The sequence below is a fragment of the Clarias gariepinus genome, chromosome 22, assembly GCF_024256425.1.
Source record: "Clarias gariepinus isolate MV-2021 ecotype Netherlands chromosome 22, CGAR_prim_01v2, whole genome shotgun sequence".
NCBI classification, from domain to species: domain Eukaryota; kingdom Metazoa; phylum Chordata; class Actinopteri; order Siluriformes; family Clariidae; genus Clarias; species Clarias gariepinus.
Genome location: NC_071121.1, coordinates 9,346,591 through 9,373,497, shown reverse-complemented (window position 1 = coordinate 9,373,497; position 26,907 = coordinate 9,346,591). Strand labels below are relative to the sequence as shown.

Genomic DNA, 26,907 nt, shown 5'->3' with positions numbered 1-26,907 from the left:
AGGATGCCAATCCATCACAGGGCACACACACACACACACACACACACATACTCACTCACACACTACAGGCAATTTTGGTAACACCAATTATCCTAATCTGCATGTCCTTAGACTGTGGGAGGAAACCAGAGTACCCGGAAGAAACCCACCAAACAGGGGAAAAACATGCAAACTCCATGCACGCAGAGACAGGAATCGAATCTGGACCCTGGAGCTGCTAGGTGCTAACCACTACAGAACCGTGCCGCCTCAGTTAGGACATCCGGTATAAAACCCAAGTTAAAGCAGCTGAAAAACTAAAAACATAAATGAAATATAAAAGTTAAAACATTTTTAAAGTTAAATAATTTTAAGTTATAAAAGTTAACACTGTATTCAAACGACTTGTTACCACAGTTACTGTGTAAAATGTTTGTACTTTTGGCCAACAGTGTACGTTGTGCGTTACTCACCTTTTGATCACGGTGACGTCACAGTACGCGTCAGTTCAATTCGCCCATTAAGGCCACCGTACATCCGGAAGTCAGAGTCTGTATGCGGGTAAACAAACCTATCCGATCGTAGTTAGCTGACAGAAAGAGTCTTTAAAGATCATAATAGCTTTTTTTCAGCAATGTAAGTATTACGGCTTAGAGATCTGTTGCAATTCAGGGCTTTACTTACTTATTAATATTATACCATTTGGTTGTTAGCGAGCTGTTCTGCTAGCTACACGGTTGTCATGCGCCATGCTCAAGCAGTTCTCTGTAGACACCTTGGGCACTGTTTAGTGTTTCAACAATATATTAATTTTCATTGTCTGTACAATAATACAAATTCAGATGTGGGATGATAAATAGCATTTCATGGGTTTTAGTTATTGCTAGCATACAATTCTATAAACGTCTATGATGGCCAAACCTGGTGTCTAGCTCCTCGGTTAGACACTTAAAAAACTCCCGTTTACTTGATTATATTTTATACTATATTAGTTACCTGAATTACATTTAATAACGTTATTTGCGCTAGCCTTTAGCCCTAACTAGCTAACTGTACACGCTATGGTCGTCTTCGTTTATTTCCACATTTCTGTGTTAATTACTGAACCAGTCAAGGTTTGGACACACGTTTGGATTTATTCTCTACATTTCAAAAATATATACTATAGATTTTATAACTGTGTAACAACAAATGTGGCATTAGGTAATTACTTAACAACAACATCAACAGTCAGCTGTTATTTTAATGAAGGTCATGAAGGTCAGTTGTTCTGGAATATTCTTGCATTAGCAGTATTAATTGTACTTGATGAAACTGGCTCTCATGAAAGCAAGAAACTCTGATTAAACCCTTTAAGAAGATTTTACAGAGCATATCTCAATATCAACTTCAGACACATCTCAGTGTCAACTGTTCAAATGATATAAAAATATTACATATTTTAGATGCCTTTTAAATGATTTTTTTTACAGTGTAGAAAGTAAGAAAAATCATGAGATACTATGGCATTAGAAGGTGTGTCCAATTTTTTGACTTAGTAGTGTCTGTTGAAGGGGTCGATGCTAGCCATGGTTAAATGACGTTAGTCGATGTACACTAATGAATGACATTTTGTTGTCTGAAAATGTAACTTTTAGGTTGCAGTTGTATCTGGCTCTCAGATAGATTTGGTGAACTCATCAACAGTAATTCTGACATCAGTCATGTCGAGGAAGCAATCAGGAAAGCCCGGACGTGGGAACAGGAAATGTGAGGTGGAGAGAAAGAGGGATGAACGTGCTGTCCGTAGGGCTCTGTCCAAAGCCATAAAAAATCGGCCTCCAGGGGACGATGAAGGCGAGGAATTTGTCGGTTTCTCCAACCAACTTAAGGCACTTGGTCTCAAACTGAGAGAGGTTCCAGGAGATGGGTATGTTCAGAATTTTAAATCGGAGATCAGCTTCTTTCACACTCAGACTACAAAGCTGCTGACTTTTATCTGTTATCTGTTGTCTGTGTTTTAATGTCTAACTGAACTGCACTATTCCTTGGCGTTAGGATGGAGGGTGTTGCTATAGATTCTGGGCCCCTTGAAAACTTAATGTACTCAGACCCAATCTTGATTTTTTTAGTCACTATAACATTTTTATGGGCCACTTGAAACTCAGGGGCCTTTAGAATTGTCCTTTCTTACATCATCTTAAGGACACCCCTGCTCTTAAGCATCCACATTTTGTGCCGTTGATATGGAGTGTTTACCCAAAAAGGTAGATGTATTTTGCATAGTACTTTTAGTCTAAAAGGGTTTTATGGTCCAATTAGAGTGCCTTGCAAAAGAATTCATATCCTTTGACCTTTTTCACATTTTGTCATGTTACAACCACAAATGTACATGTATTTTATTGGGATTTTATGTGATGGACCAACACAAAGTATATAATTGTGATGTGGAAGGCATATAATTGAGACGTGGAAAGAAAATGCTAAATGTTTTTTTTTTTTTTTAACTAATAAAAAAAAATAAAAATAACCACAAGGAACTCATCAGACACATCAGGGATAAAGTTGTGGAGTATAAAGCAGGGTTAGGTTAACAAAAACAGTCCCAAGCTTTAAAGATCTTACAGAGCACTGTTCAATCCATCATCCAAAAATGGAAAGAGTATGTCACAACGGCAAACCTACCAATCCTTGGCCGTCCACCTACCTAAACTGACAGGCTGGGCAAAAAGAGCATCAATTCGAGAAGCAGCCAAGAATCCTAGGGTAACTCTGGGTGAGCTACAGAGATCCACAGCTCAGGTGGGAGAATCTGTCCACAGGACAACTATTAGTGGTGCACTCCATAAATCTGGCCTTTATGAAGGAGTTGCAAGAAGAAAGTAGGGATGCACCGAAATGAAAATTCTGGGCCGAAAACGAAACCGAAATTTTTGGATGCACTTGGCCGAAAACCGATACCGAAACCGAAAATGGCTTCATTAAAAAACATGTTTAAAATATTTTCTTTTTGTTTGTATTAAAAAAACTACAAATTAATTAAGCAATCAAACTTTTATTGATAATAAATAACAGTAATAAGGCTGTTTAACAATAACAAAACTTGCTTCCAAGTGCTTCCAAACCGCCGACATACTCCGTGTTTGATGCGTAATGACAGCGCGAACAAGACGGGAGGATGGGAGAGGCGTGGCGACAATTTCGGCTTTTATTTTCGGCGCTTTCTTACGTTTCGGCCGAAACCGATAATGCTATTTCGGCCGAAAATTTTCGGCGGCCGAAATTTCGGTGCATCCCTAGAAGAAAGCCCTAAGAAATCCAGTTTGCAACAATTTATGTGAGGGACACAGCAAACATGTGAAAGAATGTGCTCTTGTCAGATGACCCCAAACATTTAACTTTATGGCCTAAATGCAAAATTCTGTGTGTGTCGGAAAACTAACACAATGCATGGTGATGGCAGCATCATGTCGTGGGGATGCTTTTCTTCAGCCGGAACTGGGAAACTGGTCAGAGTTAATGAAAAGATGAATGGAGCTACATTCAGGGCAATCTTAGAAGAAAACCTGTTAGAGTCTGCAAACGACTTGACACTGAGACAGAGGTTCACCTTCCAGCAGGACAACAACCCTAAACGTACAGTCAGAACTACAATGAAATGGTTTAGATCAAAGCATATTCATGTGTTAGTCCACACCTAAATCTAATTGAGAATCTGTGGCACGATTTATTGCTGTTCCTAGTTGCTATTTTACAAAGAAGAATGGGCAAAAATTTTACCCCAAATAACTTGCAATAGCAGTGAAATGTGGTTCTATGTAATTGACTACGTATTGTCAAGAATTGACTCTAGGAGGCTGGATACAAATGAACACCACACTTTTCAGATTTTCAGAAAACCATTTACCATTTTCCTTCAACTTCACAATAATATGCCTTTGTGTTGGTCTATCACATGAAATCCCAACAAAATATGTTTGTTTGTGGTTGTAACTTGAAAAAATGTGGAAAAGTTCAAGGGGTCGGAATATTTTTTTTGGGCACTATATATATATATATATATTTTTTTTTTTTTATATAAATTCTTTAAAATTTCTTAGTGACCAATGCATATTAAAGGTTAAAAAGATAATGTTGCCACCCCAACCACAAGCAAAGGTGCAGTTTAGTACTCTCCGACAGTGCTTGCCATTTTTTAGTACATTGTATACATTTCCATCAATATTGTCTTCATGCTGACATCGTCCTTCATTCTGAATAATAAACGATGGTGTAAAGCTGCCTTAAAAGATGTGCATACTGAGTGTTTTTTTTTTGGGGGGGGGGGGTCTCGTTCATGTTTTAGAAACTGTTTGTTCCGAGCTCTGGCGGATCAGCTGGAGGGGAACTCACGAGGTCACCTGCGTCTTAGGCAGGAGACAGTTCAGTACATGATGTCTCACCGGCAGGACTTTGAACCTTTTGTAGAAGATGATGTGCCATTTATTAAGCACGGTAAGAAATTTGATTGTTATTCCTTGGAGTAAAAAATAATTTTACGGGAAAAAGTGTATAAAACTTGGAACAGTCCTATGAAGTGAAATGTACCTGGTGTTCTGTATAAGCCTCCGTACATTTGCCTCACTTTATTTGAGATCATGTTCCTGGACATAATGAATTTTGTCGATTAAATATGTGACACTGGATTGCCTGAAAATTAAAAGATGATTAGCGTTCTCAATTTAATACCGATGTGATAGGCCTCCAGTGAGTATAATTACAGAGAACATTTAACTCCTGCATGATTTATCACCCTTCTGAAATCTTTTTTTTCCTAATTAACAAATGACACATGCTGTCACTTGAGACTATAGTGTAGACTGCATATTTATCCCACCCAGCTGTGAAATATCAGTACTGTCATTTCATTTTCTTTAAAAAGAATACCTTAACTATTTTTTCTTTTACAGTAAGAATTGTGCTAACTGTGAGTGTAAACATATTTTCTGCTCGTCTTCTAGTATCAGACCTTGCCGAGCCAGGCACCTTTGCCGGCAACGATGCAATAGTGGCATTTGCTCGCAGTCAGCAGGTGAAAGTGGTTATCCACCAGCTAAATGCTCCATTATGGGAGGTACTATATAGCTGTTTGACTCTTATTTGATTGACTCTTATCATACCCGACTCTTGTTAAGATTCTTATTCTCAGTAAAATTTACTTTATCCTCAGTTTAAATTACTTTAAATGTCCTCTTTCAGATAAATGGATCAGAGAAGCCATTATGCCAGGAGCTTCACATAGCGTACCGTTACGGTGACCATTATGACAGCGTCCGACATATCGCAGACAACTCTGAAAGCCCTGCCCAGCTACGTATTGCGGTTTGTAAATTATCTTATTATCCATTATTCCACAGCTTTCCAATCTTGGGCTTTTAATTAGCTGATTGGTTTAATTGGGAGAAGGGAAAACACTAAAATGTAAAGCACAGGGTTATTCTGCTTCCCGGGTTTGGAACCTAAACAATTATATTGTATAGTACAGTAAGTACAGGTTTTGGCATATATTTTCATATGACTACATGATCATTTTTCCTTATGGTAGAATCTAAATACTTCAAGACGGTTTGGTGATTCTGCGAAGGACAAACAGAGAGCACCCTGTCCTAGCCATGCTCCCTCTGATGATGAAGATGTTATCCTTAATTCCCTGATGACCCCCAGCCCAAACTGTAAGACATGCACTTTACTTTTTTTTCCCATGCTCTTATCTTGTCCTTGATGACGCTTTTCTCACATACTGTTTGTGTGTTTGGTTTGTCTCCGTCAGGTCAAGAGATAAATCCATGCCAGTCATTCGCCACTTCACAGATGTGCCAAGAAGAGTGGTTTGAATACCAGCTGACAAATCAATTATCACCCTGTGATCTCGGGACATTAAATCACCCCAAAACTGTAAATGAAAATATTGACAGTGCACGTCCGCCCGAGAGCAGTACCACACACAAACCCAAGGTAACTGCTGATTATACAGTATTGTTCATTATGTTTAAATGGATGTATTCTTTAGGATAAAACTATGGGTTAACTGGCATTCCCTCTTTTCGGTTTCTAGCTGTCTAATAAACAAAGGAAAGAGCAACAGCGCCTAGAGAAGAAGAAGAGGCAAGAGGAAAGACACAAAAAGAAGGTTCTTCAGGATCGAGGTTCACATGACCAGAATCAGAATCTGCCTGATCCGGTTACACTTGTGCCAGCTTTCAACACTCTAAGCATCTAGCATCAACACTGGAAACATCTTGGACATTTATAAAAGGTGTTTCTGCTGCTTTATATTTAGTTTTTCAAGTATGGCAAGAAATTCGATAAGTTCTACATTTTGTATATGTGGAGAATTTGATTATGTGCATGAAAATGTGTTCTGGTCTAAACGCTGCAATCTCAATGAAATATACTGTCTTTAGGGTAAATCCATCATTCTATGTGCTACCGTTGCCTTAGCTAAATATCTTCACATTGTTTAAGTTCACTTTATTATTTAGAACCAAAGAACTGTAAGTGGGCGGTATGGAGATAGTATTACATTATGGTAGATGTTGGTGAACTGAAAGAAATTGTTCTTTCCTTTGACTTACAAGGAATTAATTCCTAAATGCTGCCAATCTTTATTGAAATTTAGCAGAGCTTTTCTAAGGCTTTATATATTTTTTTTTTTTGCATTCTCATACAGAGAATCGGTATATTTTGAAACGATATTTCATATTGTGATTATCATGTCATGTAAGAAATAATTCATTGCACATTCACAACCTGAATAATCATTCTGTAAGTCTAGTTCATATTCATGTGTTTGTTACACAAACGACTGAGGATCACAGTTTTATACAGAAATGGAAATTTATTTATTTAAAATCAACAATAAAGTTTGGGGAGTCTTGAGTCTACAGTATAAGACATTGTGTGTATCATGAAATATTTACAGGCATGTTTTTGCAACACAGTACACCTATGATACAGTATGCTGACTTCTAAGCACCTCATATAAAGACAGCACACAAGCATGATGAGTAGTTTGGCAAACAGTAGGCTTTAACTAAAAGAAAGTGCTAAATTTAGATTAATCTTATTTACATGCAACTCATATTTATAAAACAACTCTTCATAATGTGAATATTTTGCCAGCAGACCAAATTGTTTGAAGTAATTAGTTAAGCTAAAATAAGCATCAATATCTCTGAAGATCCACAAGATGGCAGTAGAGGCTTTCTGTGCTGCATCCTAAACTGTAAATATGCAAGGCCAAAAAATGCAACCATGTACATATCCTTAAATGCAGTTTGCAGAAGGAAAGTATAAAAAGCTTATCTTTATGTACATATCCAAGTAGACGTGTGTGAGTAGTGGATTTGTGCCTGAGACATTTACTGTAGAGCTGATTAAGGCCCTTCTTAACGGCAAAATATTTGTTACACCCTTTCATTAGTAGCTACGAAGAACTCAAAATCTGGTCCTTCTTTTCATCAACCTTGCAATCTCATAAAGAGATAATTATGGTGGCCTAAACCATTTTTTTTTAAAAATAGTTTCCCTGCTCGAGCACAGCCATGTCACTGCAGGAAGGGTGTGTTAATTTGTTGCTGATTTGAACAAGGGAAAACACGACCACATGAAAGGCAGTGGTACTCCAGGAATACATATTACAAGCACTGAGATAAATGGCCCTAATCACAAGCTTTAAAAATACACAACTTATAATAAACAATTTATTTTCAGGCAGTGGTTTAGATGTGCAACTTTAGCTAGATGTGTGTCAGAAGTTAACTAAACTGTTCTGAGGATTTCATTGTTCCCTTTTCAAACACAAAATACATGGGGCAATAAGACATTCAAGATTTCATTTCATTAGTGAAATAGACAGCTAGCATGCTCCTCATTTACAGTCAGGTCTGTATGTACATAGGGGCCCAAAAAATGTACTGTATACACACTTCAACAATTGCCCTTTTTTAAAATAACTATAATTATGGCAGCAACATGTATTATTTTTGCTCTAAAGATGTCAGTATTCGCACCATTGTTGATTCTATCGTGTGAACGTGATTTTTTGTGATTATATTTTTCATGTTGATGTGTGTATACATTTTTTGGGCCCCTCTGTACAGTATATGCACAGTGACACAATTTTCACACTTTTGCATCTGTACATTACAATGGATTTAAACTAAGGCAGTCAAGACTTGATTGAAGTGTAAACGTTCAGCCTTAATTAATGGATTTTATAAAAAATAATTTCATGAACCATTTAGGATTTATAGGCATGTTTCTATAATCCCTTTATTTTCACAGGCTCTAAAGTAATTTGACTTTGAATAAAAACAAGAAATATTTTGAATACTGTACTTGACATCACCAACAACTGAGTTTCCTTCTTAGCTAAGCCTTTTCTGCAGCGGCCTTCAGTTGCTGCTCGTGTCACCTGTTTTGTCTTCAGTAAGTGAAAAGCATGCTCCAGGTTGAGGTTAGCTCATTTAGAAGCATTTCATTTCTTTGCCGTAAGAAACTCGTGGATTGCTGTCCTAGCAGTTTTGCAGCATTTGACCGAACCACTGAATCCGAGCAGAAGGTACAGCTCGGAATTCATCCCATTTCATTCTAACAGCAGTTACACCATAAATAAACACCCAATAATCGAATAAAAGCCACACATGGCCATGCCATAAAACTGCCTCCCTCCACCTTTGTTTGACAGATGATGTGACTTGCTTTGAGTTATGAGCCCTTATTCTCTATCTCCATGCTCTTCATATCATTCTGCTACAAGTTTCATCTGTCCAAATTCTTGTTCAACAACTGGGCAGGCTTTTAAGATGTTTTGTAAGTACCTATAATCTGGTCTTTCCTTCCTTGAGTCTTGCGTGTAACACAAGAGCGTCTCCTGACTATAGACTATAACAATAATACGCCTACCTCTACAGGATTGTTCTGGCAAAATTTTGTGAATGGGCTTTTCTTCGTCAAGGAAAGATTTCTGCACACATCCACATTTGAGTCCTTCAGGGCATCCGATGTCTTAATTCGTCACAATAAACAGAAGGTCAGATACTTATCTCTCAAATGTCCAATCACTTTTGAGCCTATGAAAATGTTGTAGTTTTAGTTTTAATTCGAGATGCATGCATAGTGTGTTTGCAGATTTAAATAACTTCGGTTTTGTCTATTCAGTGCAGTTTGTGGTGGTGTAGTGCTTTAGAGCACCTCTCTGTGGGGAAACAAGTGCTATAACTATATATGAATTACAACCTTTCTCTTCGCCTTTTTCCATCTGTGGTAAGGTTTTCAGTTCTGCATCCATCTGTCTGGCAGGACTACAAGTTGTGACTCCAAGCAAATGCAGCTGTAGGAAAAGTTTATTGGAAAAACAGGATGCTCAACAGGCAATATAACTGCACGCAAACATTTCTTTTTAAATCTATATTACCTGTGGAATACAGGTGTAACGTCAATAATGTCGCACTACTGACCTGAGACGAAGTGAGTCGTACAGCAAAGGCCTTCGCCCCGAGCTGACTTGTAAACAGGGGAGACGCAGACACGGGTGTTATGGGGTACGTGGGTAAGTGTTGTAGAGAGGAGGTGGGGTGGCAGATACAGAGTAGAATGGTGCCTAGAGGATGGTACAGACTTGTCTTCCCATGTGAGCCAGTAACCACGTAAACCCTCAGCGCCTCCTTTCCACTTGACCAACACTGAGTCATTTCCCACTGTACTTAGATGCAGATCTGCTAGAGGTGGCAACACTGACAAAAATATGGAAAGTTTAGCTTTTCTCATTCTGCCCTGGCAGAGGAAATGAAGAAAACATCTTGGCAAGAAAAAGAACGTGTCTGGATAAATTATATACAGTGTGACACCGAAAAATCTGGATAGGCGAAAAATATAATTAAAAGTACACTATACAGTAGCAAAAGAATTTTGGCTTCATAGTATCTTTAGTACAAATTTTGGGTTTAAACAGTATGCTTATCATGTCTGCATGTACAGACTTATGTACAAAACCATTCACTATCTCCAAACATAACTAAATAACATTGCAGAAGAATATTTCTAGGTCTGTAAAGAAAGGAACATATTGTATGACAGACCAGTTTGCAGATGGAAACAAAAAAACAACCCTAATGTAGGCTCCTGGGATTTGCATGTAAACAGAAATGAGCGAGTGTGACAAAGTTACCAAAATAACCCATATTCTCCTGGCACACACGAAAAAGTGCCAAAAGCAAAGTTGCCTTTGAAAATATTTTATATGAAAGAAACTTTTATTTAAAAAAAATATATATAAAAAAAAAAAGAGTGCTAAAGAGTAATAAAATATGCATAGTCGATATTTGGTGTAAAAAAAACCTAGCTTGAAAATAATCAGTAGTCTTCGATACAAATAGGTGCAGTTTTATAAGTAAAACTGCTGTTAGGTTTTACTGAGCATGCTGGAGAATTGTCCTTATGAGTTCTTCTGATAACTTTGTCACAGTAGCTACTATCTATTTTCATGCCAGGAACCCAGGAACCTACATTAGATTTTTGGTTTCTATCTAAAAACTGGTCTGTTATGTAATAAGCTGCTTTCTTTACAGGCATGCAAAAATACAAATTTTGTACCAAATATAATATGGTGCCTAAGACTTTCGTATAGTACTGTGTATAGTGCAACAATTGTTCTGGGCCAATTCTGATAGACTACTTAAATGTCAAATGGTGTCAGTTCTGGTTTTATTTGAGCTTCCTTTGTTAGTCCTGAAGCCATCTTTCGTCTTAAAAAGAAATCAAATTTCGAATTAGAAAATATGCCTATGGATCTAGACCTTTGGACCATCCTGTGCCTTTAGACTGATTTACTTTAAAATATAAGCTTCGACATCGACACACTAACACATACCTTCTTGAGTGCATACTTTGACAGACATTGCTTTCTCTTTGCCAGAGAAGTAGCTGGCGCTCACGGTGACCAGGTACTGTGTCCCAGGCTGCAGGTTAGTCAGTATTGTCGAGTTCTGCCTGTTATTAACTGTAAGCACGTGGAGTTTCCCTGTTGGAAGGGTGGAGTACTCGATCTCGTAAGACTGTACAGATTCGGGCATCAGCGGCCCCCAGCTCACTCTCACACTGGTCATGGTCGACTCAGAAACCGTCACTTGTGCTGGACTCTGGATCTCTACGGGAGAGGATTTGAGAGGAAGATTGAAGATGTTTAGAGAAAAGGATTACGGAATGTAAACAGTTTTTTCCAGACACTATGACTGTATGTAAACTTGTTTAACCCATCACATCACTTTTTGTAGCAAAACGCCCTCTTAATTTATATACTGAAATAACACAACCGGTCAAAAGTTTGGACACACCTTTCCATTGAAGGGTCTTCATTTTGCCTATTATTTGTGTTATACTACTAAGACAAATGCGGGGAGTGTTCGAGCCAAACCAGGACTTTTGATTGCACAGAATAACAGGACACAGTTATAAGAATGAAAGACTTATCCCAGAATTTCACTAATGTTTGAATACCACCAAAGTAGAAGGCGCTTGGCCCATGATCAGACTGTCTGCCTTATATCCGGAATACTGGCCTCCCAGGAACTCCTTAAATGGCCCAAATATGTGGAAATAGCTTGGAGCGATGTCAGGACAGTGCAGCGGATGTGGCAATAACTCCCAGCCGAGTTTCCGTAACGTGCACCATTCAAATCTTTTAAATAATAATAGTAATAATAATAAGAAGCAGAAGAATAAAAGTCACTTTAAATTCTTAATTTAATTATAATAATAATAATAAAAGTCACTTTAAATTCTTTCAAGCATATTTGCACACCCCCTGGACATTTCTATTTATATACAACTTCATTCACATACAAAAATTCCTAATTTCTACATTTTACAGATAGGTTTTTCTTATTTTTCTTATATTTTTCTTATTTGTTTTATATATTGTATATTTTGTATTGTACAAATATTTTATTCTTTCTTAGTTAAATTTACTATTAATAAATAGTAAATTTACTAATTTATTTTATTTCCTAATAATAGTCTTTTATTGTAAGGTCACGGGCGGTCATATATTATACTATGCATGTTGTTACATCATCACTATGTAACAATATGTAGGTTTATGTTTGTAGAAATTAAGACAAATGTTTAACAAATCAGAACTAGATCATATTTCTTCATTTTTAAGAGCATTCCTGGTAAAGAAAACACCTATTAATAATACATTTGGATTATTTAAAAATGTTTCTCACATTACCTATGTTTCTTATTCCCTTATTCCCTATCGTTCCCTTATTCAAACAGTATCCACTTCACAAAGGAACTCCCTTGCTGATCTCACCTGACTGCGTGGTGAAGACAGTATGCAGGGTGTTAAAAAATTCGAAGTTGGAGTGTGGTATTAGCGTGACATTGTACGTGGTGTTCGGACGTAGGTTGATCAGCTTGGCAGAGCTGGAGTTGCCGGGTCGAGTGATTTTCTGGAAGGAACCAGGGGCAATGCTTTGGTCAGTACCACTGCTTCCCGGATCTACTTCTTGCTGTCCTGAGTGAACAGGTCCAAACCGGATGTCATAGTACCCGGTACCTGCACCCATGGCCCTCCAGTGTAACTCTGCACTGGTAGAGGTGATGTCGGAGACCTGTAGCCTTTTAGCACGGATGATTTCTGGGTAAACAGTAATAAGAGAACAGAGTTTAGCAAGGAGTAAGTCAGGAGGAATGTCTCTCAAAATAGAAGGCTCAGTCAGAGGATGTTGCTGTGACAAATAGCAGCGTCATGACAAAGCCCGGAAAGGGTGATAGAGTGCGTTTCACCAACTTTATTAGGGCACCAAGCCATTGCCATATTTGATATTTCTAACCTGATCTGTATACTGTGCTTATGGTCGACGAATGATGTGTGTATGCAAGGGTCTAAAACTAGACCCTTACGTGACACACAATCAGCAAAGAAGATTACTTACTATTAATACCTGGAGGCCCTGGGAAGGCTCCCGTGAGAAATAGAAGGGGCAAAATTATTATTATTATTATTATTTTATAATTAGCCCCTCTCTCGTTACAGTGTATATTGCTCTGTCCCGTCGCCTTATAGCCTTGTGTTGCTGTCTCAAACTATTTGTGTCCCTAAGTTGTCTGGCTAAGGCGCCTAATTTTCTGTAGCATGCAGTGGTAGAGGCTAGAGTACCAAGTGTCCACTACATCCATATGGTCTGTCTGTGTCTGCTCTTTGCTAATTATATATTTTTACCAGCTCTATATTCAGAGGTTGAGCAGTGTTTAGCATCTTTAAAGTGACTTGTTCTAGAATTATATTTTACAATGTAAGATGCTGTCATTGCCAAAGTCTCCACATATTTCCTTTTATTAAAATTTTCCCAAAAAGTTCTTACCAATAATAGCATTCCTTAAGTCCTCAGTGATTATACTCAGGTCTTCAATATCCACAAAATGCAGGTGCTCCTCAACAGGTGGACTCACAACATCCCTTAAAATCTGGTAGTTCCCTCGGCCAGTGGAGACAACCAGCACGTAGACGCCCTCGTCCCGCAGCTCGGCCATGAGTTGGCCCACGTCTCCGGGCTCCACACCATCGGTGAGCCAAACCAGCACTCTCGGCAGTCCCTCTCTCGCTCCACCTGGGATGCCTTGTTTCAGCACCTCGTCCTTGGCGATCAGAAGAGCTTCCTCTGTATTGGTGTCTCCTCCAAGTTTCTGAGTCCTCTTCAGTGCTTCCTGAAGATCCCGCTGCCTGCTATAAGTCTCAAAGCCAAACTCCAGATGAGGCATGGTGCCTACTTGCAACAGCGCCAACCTCACCTGCTCGTGACCCAGAGAGAAAGGTTGCACAAGCTCCGACAGGAAGGTTAGCATGTGGGAAAACTCCAACAATGACACGCTGCCCGAGGAATCCAGTAGGAACAAGACGTCGCCTTCACAGCAGTTCGAGACTGTGGGTGTAAAAGAAAGTTTGGAGGTTCATGGAAATGTTTAGAAGATGCTATCATAAATTGGGAATGGATTTAGAACATCAGGTTCAAGTAAACTTAGAATGCTATATAGATCAAATGAATGAGGACAAGACAATTTACAAAATAAAGAGGTTTATAACTAATATACTGCACTGTCTAAGAGACTTGCAATGCTGTTCACTCACTCACTTATCATCTATATCGCTTTATCCTGTATTCAGGGTCAGGGGGGGCCTGGAGCCTGTCCCAGGAGATTTATGGCACGAGGCAGGGTACACCACCCTGGACAGGGTGCCAATCCATCGCAGGACACACACACATACACACTCTACAGGCAATTTGCGTCATTGGGAGGAACCCGGAGGAAACCCAGCAAGCACGGGGAGAACATGCAAACATCCACGGGAATCGAACCTGGACCCTGGAGGTACACCGTGGTCCACCTTGTCATATCTTGGTCAACGCTTAAATATTAAGATCCAAAATAGAATCCTATTTTGGATCTTAATATTTAAGCGTTGACCAAGATATGAAATTCTCAATACAATTACAATGTGCATAGTGGTATAAATCAAAGTATAAAAGACCTAGGAAAATGTGAGATATAATTCCAACCATTTAATTTCAACCTTTTATCTCAAGAAGTAGCTGCAGTAAATCAAGCCATCTAAAGCAAGGAAAAACATAAAATGTTTCCACATAAAGAACAAGCAGCAAACTGTCTTTATTCTCACTGGCGTCGTTTCTCCCCTCCCGCTGTACTTTCCAGGGTTTTTCTCCCTGCTCCCACGCACTCCTTGACACACACGCACACACACGTGCAACTGTATGCTACTGAACAAAATCTTCATTCCTGCCTTCTTGGAACAACATAGTCACACACTTATTAAACTTTCAGTGAAGGGAATAAAAAGAGATAAAACCCAAAAGTTTCAACAAGAAGTTGATTTAGAAAAAGGGAAAAATTACAAAGAAGACAAACACTTAAATAGACCCTTAAAAACTGACAGTTTCGGATTTATAGGAGAAAAAGACTGTAGAAGTTTGTTCAAAATATTTAGACAGAGCCAGAAAGACAATAATGATCCACCGGTAGTCACGGATTTCCTGGCAGAGAAAAGCTCCTTAAATTAGAGTCGAAAATAATAAACATAAACAGATGGTGAGTGGTAGCAGCAGGACTACTGGATAGGGTTAGCATGGGGGTTAGAAGGGGCAGCATGAGGGAGAAACAGACAGTAAAGGGGGAGGTGAGGTCTGTGAGTCTCATAAGAATGAAAGAAAGGAATGTACGTTCTATTCCAGAGACTTCGGTGGCGAGAAAGAATGAGAGAGTGTGAGTAAGATGTATCATAATAGAAGAGTGAATCCATGCCCAATAAGACGATTCATTAACTAATTAAAAGTTCCACTAATGCCGACAGAAGGGCAGTCATGGGTATACAGGCTTGCAAGTAAACAGGAATTTTCTGATACCCACTTTGTGCCCTTTGGTCTTTTGAACAAAGCCTCGTTTTAGTGTCACAATACAATCGTTCAATAGCTTACGAAACACTTGACTGCCCTATTGGCAGAGTCAGTTCAACCAGTGACTCTTGAAGAATTCTCTAAAGCATTCAGCCATGAGGCATGAAGCAGAGTATGAGAAATGTCCTCAGAATCCAAATACAACTGACCACTGCGTGGCTCATCTGCAGATGAGAAGTATGATTACCTCTAAGTGCACTTATGTTCCAAACCACACTGGCTCGAATTGAATTATTCCCTGTGCTCTGCTCCGAGTATGTGTTTGCCTTTCTGATCTACGACTAGAATGTACTGTTCACTGCAATGGCTTGCAAAAATACGGGTAACTGTTTGCATCAGGACCCAAGCAACACATAAATACAAAATATCCGCCGAGACTTTCTGACAATGCTGAACCACCAAATATTACTGACTTTGTATAATGATGTAGGAGCAGAAAGGTATGTATTTATTTCCAGACGAAATTAGAGCAAAATGCAGAAGTATATCCTAAAAAAAGTATATCCTATTCATAGATGCCTAAAAATTTAAGCTAGCATCTAACCAGCTGATAATATAAAAGTTAGAATCATGAGGTCTGTTTAAGTCAAACCCTTGGGACTTTTGATTGTGCAGATTAACACAATATAGTTATGAGAGTTAAAAGCATGTTTATTTCGCTATATAATCCCCTGCTATACTTATGCACTTATCCCAGCGTTTTTACTAATTTTCTGTTATAAAGTTTTTTCTGACATCTTGGACTTCTGTGTCAAAAACGTTCCTTTAACCCACTGCAGGTCTTGCATCTTCTGTGCCAATTGAAGGTAGAGAGCTCTCTCCTTACCCAGCGTGCACACACCTTCTGAAAATGCAGGTGTTCATACAGTTGCCACTGACAGATGTGTCTCTTCTGAATGTTGGCAACAAGTCATCTGTCGATTTTCAAGGGTCAGGCGGCCCACTGGATGAACGTTTACAGCAATGACTGCAGTGGGCTCCGAGCCACCTCAGCTGGGATCGTCATTCATGGACATACGGCCTTCTTGAAAAACGTTTGCCCCCTTCAAATGTTTTACTGTGGCAATGTCTCATCAACGTAGTGCGCCTAAAGTCCTGGTTTCATTTTTCATCCTAAATGTCACTTGGTTTTACCGTTGCACTGTTGACAACGAGTTCGGTTTTAACTTGAACACCCCTCACGTATTGTGTTTTTATTGATGACTGGAGAATAATTCCTATTTAACTTTTACCAAAAATGGTCACATTTTTCGATTCATATCCTTTTCGGTCAGTTTGAGTGGGCAGACTGGTCACTGTGCCAAAACTAAGCCCTTCCTCCCTTGTTTTTAAAGAACTGAGTAAAGCTTGAAGTCAGGAATAAGCATTTGATGAGACAGTTTTATTGTATCATATTTGGGGCTATGCAAATGCAGGTAATGAAATGTGTTCCTAATTTTTTTTTCTATTTCATAGAATGAAATCATTGATTGATAATGATGGTCATTGTAAAACCGACAGTTCCAGGAATGCTAGGCACAAACTGGGAATACACCCTGAATGGGATTGTTAGGCACCATGCACACACACACACCTTTATTAAACGTTTTAGTTGAACAGCGCTCCTATAGAAATTAACACTGTCAGGCAACTTGAGCCTGAAGAAATGTATACATTTCTATCGATTGAATTCATCCCTGATTTTGCATACAGAGAGCAGTCCTTAGAGAATATGAGGAAGAAATCTTGAGAGGAACCAGGCTTGGAAGGGCACCCATTATGGTTTTGCCGGACACTATTTGAGCACACAATTTAAAATGTCGCTGTGGGTTAAAAATGATCCTGCACTGCAAAACGTTCCCGCCAATCCTCCAGCACTGCTCGGCCAGTCCTACACTCTCTCAGGGATTGAGGGTGACATGCATCTAGACTGTTTTCTGTCCCGGCTCCTGGGTGGTGGAATAAACTTCCTCCAGATGCCTGTACAGCGATTCACTGGCAATCTTTAAATGGCAACTCTGTTTCTGAGGTATTTAGGTTAACTCCAAAAAAAAAAAAAAAAAGTTTAAAGCACCAGATAGTTGTGTAGTCTTTCTTTTCTGTACTAAAGTTTGTGTTCCAATGTAGTGTGTGTGACCTCTGGGGCCCAAGGGAAGAAAACAAGCAGTATCTTCTAATTATGCACGTTCCTAATTTTTGAGTACTGGGTATAGGGTGTGTCCACATGCCATCCGACACAACGAGCGACGGAAAGATATATCCATCGTTTCTATGGCAATTACTTAGAAACTGGTCAGGTTGTCAGCTTGGCGACAAATAGTCATACACACAGAATACGAGCAATTTGGGAACGGCAATTTGTCCAACCTGCATGTCTTTGGATTGTGGAAGGAAAACGGAGGAAGCCCACCAAGCACCGATGCAAACTCCATGCAAACAGACCCCAAGGTGGGAATCGAACCCGGACCCCGGAGGTGTGAGGTGACAGCGCTAACCACTAAGAAATTGGGATATAATATTAGAATATATAAAATCTTCTCACTCACTCATTGTCTATATCGTGTTATTCTGTATACAGGGTTGAGGGGTATTTCAGGGCATGGGGCAGGTTACACCCTGGACGTGGTGCCAATCCATCGCAGGACACACACACACACTCACTCACTCACACAATTTGGGAATGCCCGTTAGCCTAACGTGCACGTCTTCTGGAAAGAAACCGAAATACCCAGAGGAAAACCACCAAGCAGTAATACAAACTCAATGCACAACAGGGGGGAATCGAACCCGGACCCTGGAGGTGCGAGACGACATGGCTGACCACTAAGCTATATTAAAATATAATATTAATAAAATATCAAATCTTCTTTGTGGCTTGTTTACTTTTGTGGTTTGTTAACATTTTGTAAAGGTTTCCTGTTTATTTGTGCATTTGTAAAGTTGTCCATAGTGTAGGTCAAAAAGGGAGACAATGTGTGTGAAGTGTTTAACTAAGTGTGTAACTCACCTGAACCGGAGCTCGCGCTCTGCGTCTTTCCCGCGCGCAGGTGAAAGCTGAATAGCAGGTAGGTGAGCACGAGCCGAAACTCCATCTCTGTTGTTTACTGAAGGCGCGAAGTCTTACAGTATATTAAAGCCTAGTGAAGAGTGGCACATCCAGGACAGGTAGTAACCATGTTTTCGGGCAGAGATCTTGCCCCAGCGGTCAACCTTAATAATGTTGGCAGCTTAGACCTGACTTCTGGCTTTGTTGGACGCCTCCCGTTTCCCGAAAGAGTACAATACGTGCACACCTGTAGCTACTATTTCCGTCGTCTGACTCACACTGCGCCTTGTGGCTGGCTAAACCAAAAACAGATTAATACTGTGGGAGCTGGAGCGACTGATTTTGCCCAGCTCTCTCCCTCCCTCCCTCCCTCCCTACTTACTCATTTCTCTCCTTCTCCTTCCCTCCCTCCCTCCTTTCGTTTCTTTCGTTCCCTCCCTACTCTAAGTTGTGCTCTAGCCCACTGACCAGCTTTCACCGGATTGGATCCAGTCCCAGCTTTTTCTCCCTGTCATCTTTCCCTCGTGTTTGGCTAAAACAAACGGAGGTCTATCTTATTTAGATTAGCTGTTTTAACAAGGAAGTGGGAATACTGTTAAGGCAATAAAACAAATAAATCAGAACAAAAATCATGTTGAGGCACATGGTCAGATCTGGATGTGTATTCACCACACATGGAGAAGGGTGCTGAACACAAACACTGCACATAAAAGCATGAGAGGCCCCTGAACTGATAACACACCACACAATTAAATGTGTTTACATGGATTTTTTATTTTTTTTTCTTCCAGAAGGTCTGGGGCCATTTAAGGACTACACAAGTACAAAATTCTGTGTAGGGGAAATGAGTTTTAGAAAGCCATGATGCTAAAACCCCAGTGAAGTTCAACAAGGGGTGAGGTGATGTGAACCAACACACCTAGTAAGCAAACACAGACTAGAGGACCTTGCAAATGTATTCATACCCCTTGAACTTTTCCATATTTTGTCACGTTACAACCACAAATTTAAATGTATTTTCTTGGGATTATTTGTGATAGACCAGCGTAAAGTGGCACTTAATTGTGATAAAAATCTAAAATAATAATAATAATAATAAATTGTGGCATGTGTTTGTATTCCAGCCTCCTTTTCTCTGATACCAATAACTAAAATCCAGTGGAACCAATTGCCTTCAAAAGACACATAATTAGTAAACAGAGTCCACCTGTGTGTAATTTAATCTCAGTATAAATACAGCTGTCCTGTGAGTCCCTTAGAGGGTTTTTTTTTTAGTTTTTTTTTTAGAGAGAACTTTAGTGAATAAACAGCAACATGAAGCTCAAGGAACACACCAGGCAAATCAGGGATAAAGTTTTGGAAAAGTTTAAAGCAGGGTAAGGTTATAACTTGAGAGGCACCCAGGAGGCCCATGATCTGGAGGCGCTACAGAGATCCACAGCTCAGGTGGGAGAATCTGTCCACAGGAAAGCAATTGTTGAAAGATAGCCATGAGAAGGCCCGCTTGCAGTTTGCCTCAAGGCATGTGGATCTGTAAATGGGACTTATGGCTTTCTTTCAACAATGACTTTCTTATCGTTGTTTTGTGGACAGATTCTGTGAAATACCGTTCTACCGCTGTACTAACATAAATGACATCATTTCTTACTTTATTTTCTCTGACTTACTTTCCATTTCAGTAGTCATAAGGAAGGATTTCCCTATTGTCTTAGTCCAAAGCTTACACCATATTGTGTGCACTGAGTCCTGCAGAAGCAATAAATCAAGATCTGTGCACCTGCTAACACTTTATCCTGGAATGTGTGTAGCAGTAAGATATGCATGCATGTTAGAATGACAGTTTAGACAAGATTCCTTGAGGCCGTTTGCAGTTTGAACAATTATAGACCTGATAACAATACTGTATGTATTTTAGGATCTGGCATACAAGCAGATTCAAGAACATCATACCTCATATTCGACTAGATCAAATGTCAGATATCTAGAGGCTCTAATACCCGCTCACACTCTGGAAAGAAGGGTTTGGAGGGGTTTGGAAACAAATTTTGGGCAGGTATGGACCTGCTGCAGAGATAAAGATAAAAATCTCTAATAATGTGGACCACGAGTGTAAGCAAGCCGACATGCATATTTCACCATGGAGCTTTGTTTTGCTTTCCACAGAAAATATGATGTAATGGCATCATAGATTTGATGTCATCACATTCCAGAGACAACTATGAATGGAAATAAAAATCTCCATTGATCAAAAAAGCCTGGTCATGAAAATCAAATTAAGTGTTGGATACTATAATTCTTGAAATGTTGAAAGGTTTGTACACTTGGATAAAAGTGTACAAACATTTAAATAACATATAAATGTTATCTTATTATTATTATTATTATTATTATTATTATTATTATTATTATTATTATTATATTATTATTAAGACTGTTTAAATACAGTCTTAATAATATAATAATAATTTATCCACTTACAGGATTCAGTAAAACCTAAATAAACACTGAACAATGGGCCCTAATACATAGGGTCAATTTGAGCTCACCTTTCTTGTACTTCCAGAAAGCCTGGGAAAAGAATGTACAAAATTCCACATAGACATTAACCTGAGCTTAATGACCTTTATATACTCCACTCTGCTATTCACTTGCATACTTGCTTATAAACTCCCACTGGTAAAAAACCTTTCTATAAAGCCCAAAGAATTTATCGCCAATATCAAAAATCTAAAAATACATTTACTACTCTAAAGAACCGTTCTATTAAAACTGCAATACAGTTTTAGTGTTGCATCATTAAAGAGACTGTAATATTCAATCTGAATATAAAAATAATCTCACAGATTTATAGGACTGTCACTGAAAGATGAGAGTGGTATTGGCAGATAGATGGCAATGGGCACAGTAACAGAAAGCTCTGTTCAGCTTTCCTGGCAGGGAAATATGGAAATACATCATAAATGACAGAACACAAACCTACAGATTGACATAAACCTTTTTTCTTTTTAGGTTCAGTGTTTCAGTGTAATGTATTAAGTAATATTTTAGAATCAGCTATAATCAATAGAATACTTAAAAAATTATTTTGTAAAAACTACCAATACCTAGTATAATTTAATTCAATGTTATAATCAAGAACAAAAGAAACGTTGCACTGTTTTGTTTTATACAAAAATCGGCATCTATCAGCACCAGCAATTCAAAATTCAGACGATGTTGATAATGACGCAGTATCAACATTGGAACATGATACGACCTCCATGCAGGTCCGGTAAGTGCTGCAGCCAAACATTGTTGAATAGTCCGATGACTTATCATGTGTCACTCTGGAATACCAGCAGCAGTAGCAACATCATCTTCTGTACGGTTTCACAAATGGCGCCATTGAATTAGTCTGTCTTGTCTTGCCATTTTAATTCTTGGCCTTCCAGACTTTGGGCGATTACTATAGCAGTGGGACCAATTGTTTAGAATCTGTTTCATAGCCTGGAAATGGTATTTCTGGCAATCCCAAACCGTGTGCTGGCATCTGCTTGCTTTGCACCAAGTTGACGCATTTCGATGACCCTCTCTCTGCTAGCATTGTCTAAATACGCATGATACTGCGAGGACAAAATGCACAATACGAATGTTTTCCAAGGCATGTCAACTGGGCATAACCACATGGCAAATTTGTGCCCCTTGAGAAAATATAAGTTAAAGTAACACTCTACTGAGCATGACAGTAATTTTACCCTAACTTTGTTCTTAAGTAGCAGCAAAAGCAAATTATCAATTAGATTTAGAGTTTTCATAATAGTAAAAAAATTTTTGGTGTGTGTGTGATTTTGCTCCTGTACACCACACTGGATTTCCCATGAAGCAAGGATGTTATTGAATAGTTAACATACAATAGGCTCAAAAGTAATTGGACAAGCAACTCATAAGCAGTTTGATGGTAAATTGTGACATTTTCTTAATTTAATGACAAAGTGAGAAGATAAAAGTTTCATTGATACTGAATCTGCATTCGGTAGCTGTTCATACAAAATCTCAATATATGGTCCAAAGAGGTGCTGATGCAAGTGAAGGAGGCCATCATTTTAGGCGCTAAATCTGAATGTGTGTGTGTATTCTTTGTCTAGTTGCGGTGAAGGCTGCTGTTCTACCCAGGGAAAGTTAAAGCAGTCTGTTTGATTAAATTTCACTTTTACGTGACAAAATGTACTGTATGTGAAAATACTGTTTCGTAATATTATTTAATATTCATATACACTGTTATGACCTAGTAATAAATGTATTAACTGGGTAAAAGGATACAGTAGCTTAAAACGGTGCATTGAAATGAAGAAAGGAGAAAATCAACTAAATCTTGCACTACAGGGAAACTCCAAGAGGAAAATAGGAAATGATACACTAAGGTGCTGAGACATTTTGTGACCTCTGTGTTAATGAGCACTGGGGAAAATAAAAAATTAACATCCTCCTAATTCCAAAAATACACTGAAACTCAAGCAGATGTCCAGCCTTCCATCCTGTGTTTGTTATGAATTGTCTAAATGCCACATGCCTTCCTGGCCTCAAGTACCAATTATCGATACCTGCATCAGCATAATTTCCCCTCACTCCAGCCTTGGTGTCGGCCATGACTTCCACTTCCCCTGTCTCAAGGTCTGTACTCCTTCTGCCAGGAATATTTTATGGATTCCTTTCTGGCCCCAACTTTTGGAATGCAAGCTTTGATTTATGAGTTAAAGTTCTTTCCATTGTCTATGGGCAGTATGTTTTATTGCATTTAGGTGGCATTGTTTTCTTTTAATTTTAGGTTTATTTAACCATGTTATTTTCACAGATATAGTGAAGAATGTGGCAGCGATGTTCAGATGTTGGACTTAAATCCCCCAATACATCAAGCTTAAGTAAGTATGTATTAAAAATTGTAAGTAAGTACGTTGGTAAGTTATGCATCAATCAGTCATAGCTTTATGACCACTGGCAGGTGAGGTGAATAACATTGATCACCAACTATACACCAGCACCCAGGGCTCACCCATGTCCACGGCGAACAGAAGCCAGCCTGTCCAAAGCTACCGTTGCACATATCAGCGAAATTCATCAGTGCTGGCCATGATGAAAAGGTGTCAGAACACCTAGTTCACCACAGTCTGACACATATGGGGCTTAGCAGGCAAAGAGATGAAGGTTTTTGATCCAGCCTCCAAATTCCCTACATCTTAATCCAACTGTGCATCTATGGAATGTGCCAACAAACAATTCCAATCCATGAAGCCCACACCCTGCAAACTACAGCACCCAAAGGATTCATCGTTAACTTTTTAGTGATAGCACACCCCTAGAGGTCTTGTGGAGTCAGACCCAGAGAAGACAGCTGCCCTGATGGCATAAGGGATTCTACACAATATTGGGCTTAATGTTTTGCATTGTAATATTATAGCAGATCCGTATATATTTAACACATACAAAATGATACATTTTATAATATGCTGTAAAATAAAAACAATTATAAAAATTGGTATCAGGCACAATACAAACTTATTTTGTACATCTCACAATCAAAAATGCTCATCAGATGTACAAGTAATCAATTAAAATTCCATAAGCTTACAATGCATTTAATTTGACATAAGTAACGAACTTCTGAAGCCCTTAAAGCAGTAAACCTCAAGCCCCAGCTATATGGCAAAATCAGGACCAGATGCTAGTAAATAAAAATGAAAATGAAAAAAATGTTTTAAATGAAAACGGCTGTGTCAAATAATTAGGTATCATTAAATATTTTACCATCATGGCCCTAACTGCTTTCTTCCAAAAGAACTGTGCTTGTAGACTTCTCTTTCCTTATTATGACGCTGACCTTGTATCTCCTTGGTTACGAAACAACAAATATGCTTCAATCTTTTAGTATTTCAGGGTTCATACTTTAGCAGTTCTTAGGGACCAACTCCCATTTATTAAGTTTTCCATGGAGATGTTTCATGATGACCCTGCCAAGTGAAAGCTACTGTATGTAGCCCAAAGTCCAAAATGACAAAGTCCCATTTATCGAACAGAGCTAGGATCTCTCCTTATGAATGACCAACCAAATGGAAGTGTTTCATAGAATATATTTTACGCAGAGTAAAAGAAGAAGTTCGCTAAGTTTGTGTGAATGATTTACTGTAAATTGTACGTAATTAATTGTTGTGATTTATAATCACTGTATCTGCATATAAAGGCTGTACGGTAAGGAGTGAACTGATTCACCCCACTATACCCACCTTCACTGTATATTTGATTATTACTATTGCCCTGGATCACCGAGAGGGAGTGGTGTAATCATGAACTGTTTAACTTGTGAGTAAGCTTACTTAAAGGTCACTGACATATTTGTGTAAGAGGTAATTATCCTATGTGGAGAACCAAGCAAATGCTGCTGAATCAAGTCAAGTTTAAGGCAGAAAATTCTTGTGTTCTTCTACAACAATATAAAAACAGTGTTGTATGTTATTGACGCTTGTCACTTTTCTTCTCTGACTGCTTTCTTGTTAAGCTCTTCAGATCACACCAATCTCTTTCCCTAAGTATTAATTAAACGCAAAAGTAAATGAGAAAATAACCTCAGTCCACTCTGAGCCTTTTCTTTCCTTCTGCATGCAAATCCATCTGTGATTCTTTGTCACGTTTCTTTTATTTTCTGTGGTCTAACATGGCAAGAATTTAATACAGCTGCAGTGTTGATGCGTGACCTATTCCCACTTCCTCCCACCCCCATGATTTCCTCAAATGTCCAGCTGACTGTTACTCACGGTAACTTACATGCAAATGCTTCATCCACTCTTCTCTACAGCATTCACCCATGACTACAGTATGTGTTGAAGAGAGAGACAGTACCCTCACTGCTGAGAACAGTTTAGTGGGGTTTGGTTTCCCCTCCGGTGTATGAGTCAGAATCTAAATCAAGTTTATGAATTTATATAAGTGTGTGTTTGTATGTGCTTTCTCTTTTAGGTGTTTACTTTAACTGAATAGGTGGATGTCAGTGGGGTGTGTTTTTTATTTTCAGCCTTTGATCGGATGCCAAACTGTCTGAGCCCCTTGTAGGGAGGGCCTGTCCTGACAGATCCTTTTTGTATGGATGTACAGTACTTGCACAAACACAGACCTTTATTCTCGCCTGGCATAAATATCAGAACAATAGCAATGAATAGTTGTTCTTAGTAAATATTAGTGCATGTCTAAAGGCTACATTCTTTGCTCTTATAAGCTCTTATTCCGAAATGCTGGTGAAAATTACTATTTATGGTAGCGTTCTAATTTGCTCAACTGGCTCTAGTGCGTCTTCTATCTTTCTTTCAGCTGCTTCCATCAAGAAGACATACCGGATCATCAAAGCCACACACAACTTTTGGCACAGGTCTTTAACACCGGATGCCTTCCTGATGCAACCCTCCCATTTTTCTAACCAGGCTTGGGACCGTGTTGGCTGGGGAGTATGGGGTGTGGCAACCCACCAACCGCAGGGTTCGAACCCGGATGCTCAGATCCTAAGTTCAAAAACATCTAGTGTGTCTTCTACTACCCCAGAATTTTTAAGACAGTTTTTTTTCTGGACGTTATTGTGTTCCTTAAACATTTTATTTGTATCTCAGATTAAAGACCTTAGCTGTTTCCTAAACACATTTATTCGACTTAAAGATTTTAACATGAGAAACATGAAAAATTTATAAAATGTAAATACTTTTACATCATAGGTAATAAATACTTTTACATTAAAATTGTTTTTAATCAATAGGATTAAAAATAATTTTGGGGGGACTTTATACTAAAATAGTACATGGTTTAAGACACAGACTCATTTCATTGTTTATGCTTATGATTTTAAGCCATGAATCTCCCCACATCCTTTCTTTTCTTAGTTAGATCTTTTTTCAATGTTTTTTAAAGTTTCTTATTTATAGTCTTATCTAGATTAAACACTAATCTTTTCACAGACTTGCTGTCTTTCCTTGCTGTCTAGTCTGTACGTGCCTGTCTGACATTGCCCTCATTATACATCACACTGAGTCAACACACTTTTGGTAATGACTAAAAGAACAAGTTTATTGTTAGGCTACATTATAGTTAATCTGTTTAATTATAATAACTAATGTGCCAAAAAGTGATCTGACTGTCATCCCAACAGATCAAATCATATCCACATGATGACAGACATTTGCGTCTTGATACATATTGCTCATTTGAGAGAAAAAATCTTTTAAGAACTACTGTATATATGAATAATAATTATTCCCTAGTTAAGACTCTGCTGAAAAAGTTCAATATGAGAATAAAAAGAATAGGAACAGTTTCAGGAATGTGGCCTAAATTCCCCAAAAAACTATTTTAAATTTTGTTGCAATGTGCCGTTTCTGAACATGCAGATTGATG

At 38.6% G+C, this 26,907-nt stretch overlaps 2 protein-coding genes across 2 annotated transcripts; one reads left to right on the top strand and one right to left on the bottom strand.

Annotated features, from left to right (window-relative positions):
* The first annotated feature begins 519 nt into the window (after positions 1 to 519).
* Positions 520 to 6,876, top strand: otud3 (OTU deubiquitinase 3). The gene is made up of 8 exons (XM_053482493.1): positions 520 to 615; positions 1,617 to 1,888; positions 4,304 to 4,452; positions 4,959 to 5,071; positions 5,197 to 5,319; positions 5,543 to 5,669; positions 5,768 to 5,952; positions 6,053 to 6,876. Exons 2-8 carry the CDS (start codon positions 1,683 to 1,685, stop codon positions 6,215 to 6,217), a joined length of 1,068 nt encoding a protein of 355 aa, XP_053338468.1. The 5' UTR covers positions 520 to 615; positions 1,617 to 1,682; the 3' UTR covers positions 6,218 to 6,876.
* Positions 6,877 to 6,978: 102 nt separating this feature from the next.
* On the bottom strand, positions 6,979 to 18,842 carry vwa1 (von Willebrand factor A domain containing 1). The gene is made up of 6 exons (XM_053482492.1): positions 18,463 to 18,842; positions 13,371 to 13,928; positions 12,317 to 12,643; positions 10,871 to 11,146; positions 9,459 to 9,734; positions 6,979 to 9,331 (listed from the first exon to the last, which is right to left on the bottom strand). The coding sequence occupies exons 1-6, from the start codon at positions 18,545 to 18,547 to the stop codon at positions 9,303 to 9,305; spliced, it is 1,551 nt and encodes a 516-aa protein (XP_053338467.1). The 5' UTR covers positions 18,548 to 18,842; the 3' UTR covers positions 6,979 to 9,302.
* Positions 18,843 to 26,907: the final 8,065 nt, after the last annotated feature.

Bases quoted from the DNA above. Each gene is read 5' to 3' on its own strand.
- otud3 (XM_053482493.1), top strand. From the start codon at position 1,683: ATGTCGAGGAAGCAATCAGGAAAGCCCGGACGTGGGAACAGGAAATGT. The intron at 4,453-4,958 runs GTAAGAAATTTG...CTCGTCTTCTAG, and splicing joins TGTGCCATTTATTAAGCACG to TATCAGACCTTGCCGAGCCA. The intron at 5,670-5,767 runs GTAAGACATGCA...TGTCTCCGTCAG, and splicing joins GATGACCCCCAGCCCAAACT to GTCAAGAGATAAATCCATGC.
- vwa1 (XM_053482492.1), bottom strand. From the start codon at position 18,547: ATGGAGTTTCGGCTCGTGCTCACCTACCTGCTATTCAGCTTTCACCTG. The intron at 9,735-10,870 runs GTATGTGTTAGT...TATTTTTGTCAG, and splicing joins CAAAGTATGCACTCAAGAAG to TGTTGCCACCTCTAGCAGAT. The intron at 9,332-9,458 runs GTCAGTAGTGCG...CTTTTCCTACAG, and splicing joins TACGACTCACTTCGTCTCAG to CTGCATTTGCTTGGAGTCAC.